At 43.8% G+C, this 4,961-nt stretch overlaps 1 protein-coding gene across 1 annotated transcript in view; it reads left to right on the top strand.

Moving 5' to 3' along the window:
- LOC102370752 (serine palmitoyltransferase 3) overlaps nucleotides 1-4,961 on the top strand; it is a 127,700-nt gene that overhangs the window by 49,758 nt on the left and 72,981 nt on the right. Inside the window, exon 2 of the mRNA XM_006036792.1 lies at nucleotides 2,985-3,176. Within this exon, the coding sequence (XP_006036854.1) occupies nucleotides 2,985-3,176 (192 nt within the window). The remainder of the gene's footprint in view (nucleotides 1-2,984; nucleotides 3,177-4,961) is intronic.

Here is a 4,961-nt window from a genome sequence, read left to right as displayed (position 1 = left end):
AAAATGTGCCAAACACAACCTCCTCATCACCAGCACAGTCTTCCACCAACCAAACCACAACAAGATGTCTTGGCTGCATCTGCACTCCAAGCACTGGCATCTCCTTGATAACATCTTTATCAGAAGACAAGACAGATGGGATGTCAGAGTGGCAAAGGCCATGAGAAGTGCAGAATGCTGGACTTACCACAAGCTCATAGTCTCCAAGCTGAATATCTGGATACTAGGGCTGTGCAAAATTTCATCTGCTGTTTCATTTCGAAGCTGTTTCAATGCATTTCGAGCTTGAAACAGCAAAATTGAAATGAAACAAAAGCCTTTGAAACAGCTTCAAAACAAAACTGGGGCACTTGAAACATTTTGAAAGTTTCAAAATGTTTCGACTTTCAAAGCCGGGCTTACTTGGCTTCAGCACTGGTCCCAGGCAGCAGCAGCAGCAGCCCCCTGTCATCCGGAGTTGATCCAGAGGCCGCACCCCCTGGGAGGATTCTGGCACAGCCCCCAGCCCTCCTGGGGGTGCAGGCCCTTGGATCTGCTTGCCAGATGACAGCATGCTGTTGCTGCCAGCTGGGGCCAGCAGAAGCACCAATCTTCCCAGTGCAGGAATTGGGCTGCGCCCAGCGCTGGTCCCAGCTGGCGGCAGCAGCCTCCTGTCATCCAGCAGGCAGATCTGGGGCCTGCCCACACCCCCTGCCACCAATTGGAAGGGCGGGGGTGTCCTCCTGCAGCTGATCCTGCCAACCAGGGGGTGCAGTCCCCCTGCAGCTCTTCTTACTGCCCAAGGAAACCCTCAGGACGGCTGGTCGCTGCAACTGATCGCTGCAGCTGCTTCGGGAATGGCTGCGGCCACTTTTGGGAGTGGCTGCAGTGATTGGCCAGTGCTTGCAGGGGGAGCACCAGTGCTCCCACCTGCCCCCCCTGCCCATTGCCTAAACGGCGAGTGCAGCCAGTCAAGGGGTACACCCTGTCAGGGGGTGCACATGCACCCCTACGCCCCCCACCATGTGTTGCCACTGGATGAAATCATAAGTGAGATAGGCAGACCATGTTACCAGAATGTCAGATGAGCGACTGCCAAAGAAGACCTTTTACGGTGAGCTAAGGCCAAAAGAAACACTTCAAGGAGTCCATCAAGTTATCCTTGAAAGATTTCAACATTGACCTGAAGTCTTGGGAAGGTCTTGTTCATGATTTTTCCAGCTGGTGAAGCCTCATCCATACTGGAGCTACTGTCTATCAGTGGAGAAGAACTGGTGAGGCAGCACACAAACAGCTAAGGAGCACAAGCAGCATAAATCTCACAACAGTAACATGCCCACTGTTGATCAAGCAACCCAAAGTGGCATTTCTTCCTCAGTGTGCCATAGACAGTTCAAAGCACAAATTGGCCTGATCAACCATTCACATGTTCACCGAAACTAAACCAACCAGTAACATCATGGTCATCTTTGAATTCGAAGGATGAACAGCAATATCAAAAGAGATTTGATATATACAGTCACCTGTTTAGCTGCTGAATCTTCCAGGCATACTCTTAGGGAAGTGAGAATAATAGTCTATAATGGTGGTTTTCAACCTTTTTTCATTTGCTGACCCCTTTGGAAATTTTGAATGGAGGTGCAGATCCCTTTGAATTGTAAGTGTGGGTATTCACATTCTTTTGATTGATTATAGTCATCTTTCATGGACCCCTTAGACATAGTCTTAATACCCACACAGGTCCTCAGACCGCAAGTTGAAAACCACTGCTCTGTGACAAGCATATTATTCAATTTCAGCCAGTATAAGCAAATTGGTGCTTGCTTTGCTCCAAGGGCTATTTTTTCCTTCAACTAATATAGGTTCTTCTGCCTGCCTTGGCCTGTATTTTTGGAATATGAAACAAATATTAAATGACTTAATGTTCAGTGAAGACATTAAATGTATCTAGTCCTTGTCTGAGATTTTTCAATACCTAAATGACAAATATCCTTCAAATATATTTCTCTCTCACATCATAGGAATCATCCCCTTGGTTCCCTTAACAAAATCCCATTTCGTACTGAGAGCTCGCCCCTTAAATTGATTCATGGGGCCTGGGATTATACTGGCCTGGCCACCCTGAAATAATGGCTGTAATTACTTTCTTCAGGGTCTCATTCTCAGCAGAAGTTCTGGCAATCACAGTTTTTACCAGATCAATGCATACAAAATCTAGCTCCAGCCTTTGTTCCCTTGTACTTCAGTCAAACCTCTAGGGAATATATCTGTAATCATCAGATCTACACATTGGGTGAACTGATAGGTCTGACAGCCACAGTAAGTGTGAACTTGTTTCAAGTATATTTACTGTATTTCAGCCTGATACATAATATTCTACAGTAAATGCCTTCATCATATAGGTAACAAAGAGCAAAAGATGATTAACTGCAGGCTAGATATTGCACCTTGCTCAGGTCCTGGTAGAACTGCTTGATGACAGAGATTTTTTATATTCGTTGTACATACCTATGGTTCCATGTTCTGGATCAATTTCCCATGTTCTAAATAAATCTTGGTTCTTTGAACAGGAGCCTGGATACTAGTGGGAGAGTGTGGGGTTGTCTGTCAAATGTCAAAATGCCTTCCAGAGATTAATTCATAGAAATCATAGAAAACTAAGTTTGGACAGGACTTCAGGAGGTCATCTAGTCCAACCCCTGCTCAAAGCTGGACCATCTGCACCTATATAATCCCAGCCAAGGCTTTGTCTACCTGGGCCTTAAAAACCTTCAGGGATGGAGATTCCACAACCTTTTGTTGTGTGGGGGAGGAAGTAGAGGAGTAGACAGAAAAATAATTATAGTAGACATGGGGACTTGCAATGTAAGATTGTACTCCTTAAATTTAGATATGATAAACAGCTTCCTTAAGCCGCGTAACAAGAGAGGAAGAGATTGCTTCATGGTCTTTAGCTCTGGCTAGATGAAATATTGTAACTATGAATTTTTATTTTGTATTTTCAGAAAAATGGCATATCAAATGGAAGTTTCTACAAACAGCCATTTACTGAACACTTTGAACAAGCACCAATGTATGTTGCTGTTTTTACTTATGTGGGTTTCACCGTGGGAACAATATTTGGCTACCTGAAGGATTTTCTGAGAGCCTGTGGAATACAAAAATGTCCCTTTGCTATAGAAAGAGAAGAACAAAAAGTACGTATGAGAAGGTGTATTTTAGCAGGCATATCACACGTGCTTTCCTTTGGTATATCACGCTTTCCAAATTATATGTGATGGATTCATATTTCATTACTCTGCTACCTTTGCACAGAATGATACTGTATGGAGGTTTTAGATAAAATTCCTGCCTACCTAGGTTGACAATGCAGAAGATTCCACTGGGAATCCTATTTCCTGAGCTGGTAATGTTCATTCAAGTTGCTCTGGTAAATTCTCAGTCTGAGTTCTGCTTTAAATGCATCTGCATCAGCATTGGATAGACAAGTCCATGTAGCCTGAATGGTCTCAAGCAACTGTACAATATTAATTCATGCCTGACTGCTTGGGACACAGAAATGCCCTGTTTCCATATTCACCTGTCCTTACATGTTTCCATACCCTTGTAGGTAGAAAAGCCTACCATCCCAGCAAAGATCTGAAAGGATAAAAATCAAATCAAATCATGTTACTGAAATCCCTGATCCCTACCTCTCTGGTGTTCTCTTTGGTAACAGATATGCCTGCCTAATACTTATGAACCCAAGTAACCTGTGGCTGAATGTGTCAATGTATTATCAGCCAAGATAAATCTTTGCATTCTGATCCATCTCTCAGAAAAATAAAAGAAAACCATATATGCCTTATTTTTTCAAACCCACACAGATTTCTTATTCATCTCTCCTTTAAAACACACACACACTCCCCTACTTCCATGTGCAGAGCTGATGACTCATTGATTGCTGATGTCCTTTGCACATGGTTAACTGCTTGACAAGGGTGACCTTACTTGGTTCTGCTTTCTATTTGGGAGTAACATGCATCCTGGGTCCTGTCTCCTCTCCTGTCTGCCACAATTTTACCTGTAGCATCACTGTTGCAGTGATTAAACTATCCCTTTCCTCTTCCAGAAACTATCACTCTTCAAACACCAGCATTGCTCCATGTGATTACACTGAACCATGCTGTGATTGGCAAAATTCTTGCCTACTATGCAGCTTCTGCTGGACCTGCTTCTAATGATCTGAGCAACTTTCATCTATGTGCTTGAATGTGCATAACATTGCAAGTAGATTTCATTCTCCAGCTGTCCCCACCACAAAAGTAAAGGCAAAAGACTAGCTGTGTACATTCTTGGACTGGTGGTGGCAGCTTTAACTTTACAAACCTTGTAACTGATCAGGGCTACAAATAAGTGAAGGATATTGATGTTCCAGTGAGACACCCTAAAGTTACATCTTGTCCTGGTAGACCCCAGATATTATCCCCTACAACAATGGCATCATATACAGAAGCATCATTTTATATTGTTTAAACAAAATTCTGAAAGTGACTAGTTGAGTAATTTTCTCTTCTTCCTGGGTCAACGGTTTGACTCTTGATTTACCAAACCACCTGGAATTACAGGAGGAAAGAAAGGGGAAAAAAATTCTGTATTCTAAAATAGATTTTCTGCCTTTCTTTTCTCTATGTGTTTTGAAAGCAACACGTGCAACACAATACTGTAGTATGGCACACTATAAAGCAGTAGCATAAGTAGGGCAGGACAAGGGGGGAAGCACTAGTCCCAGGCACTGACTATGAGGGGGTGCCAGAATCCCCCCCATGAGTTTTTACCACAGCAACCATAGCCCTGCGCTACCCTGCCCAGCTGTAGGAACCAGGCAATGCAGCTGGTAACAGTAGGTAAGTGGGGCAAATGGATTGGTGTTCCCCCACCCCACAATGGGGAGGTTGCCAGAGCATGCACAACCCTGCACCCAATATGTATGTGTCAGGGAA

Source organism: Alligator sinensis, unplaced genomic scaffold (assembly GCF_000455745.1).
Source record: "Alligator sinensis unplaced genomic scaffold, ASM45574v1 scaffold1174_1, whole genome shotgun sequence".
NCBI lineage: Eukaryota > Metazoa > Chordata > Crocodylia > Alligatoridae > Alligator > Alligator sinensis.
The sequence above is the reverse complement of the archived record's forward strand: the minus strand, read 5'-3'. Positions and strand labels throughout refer to the sequence as shown.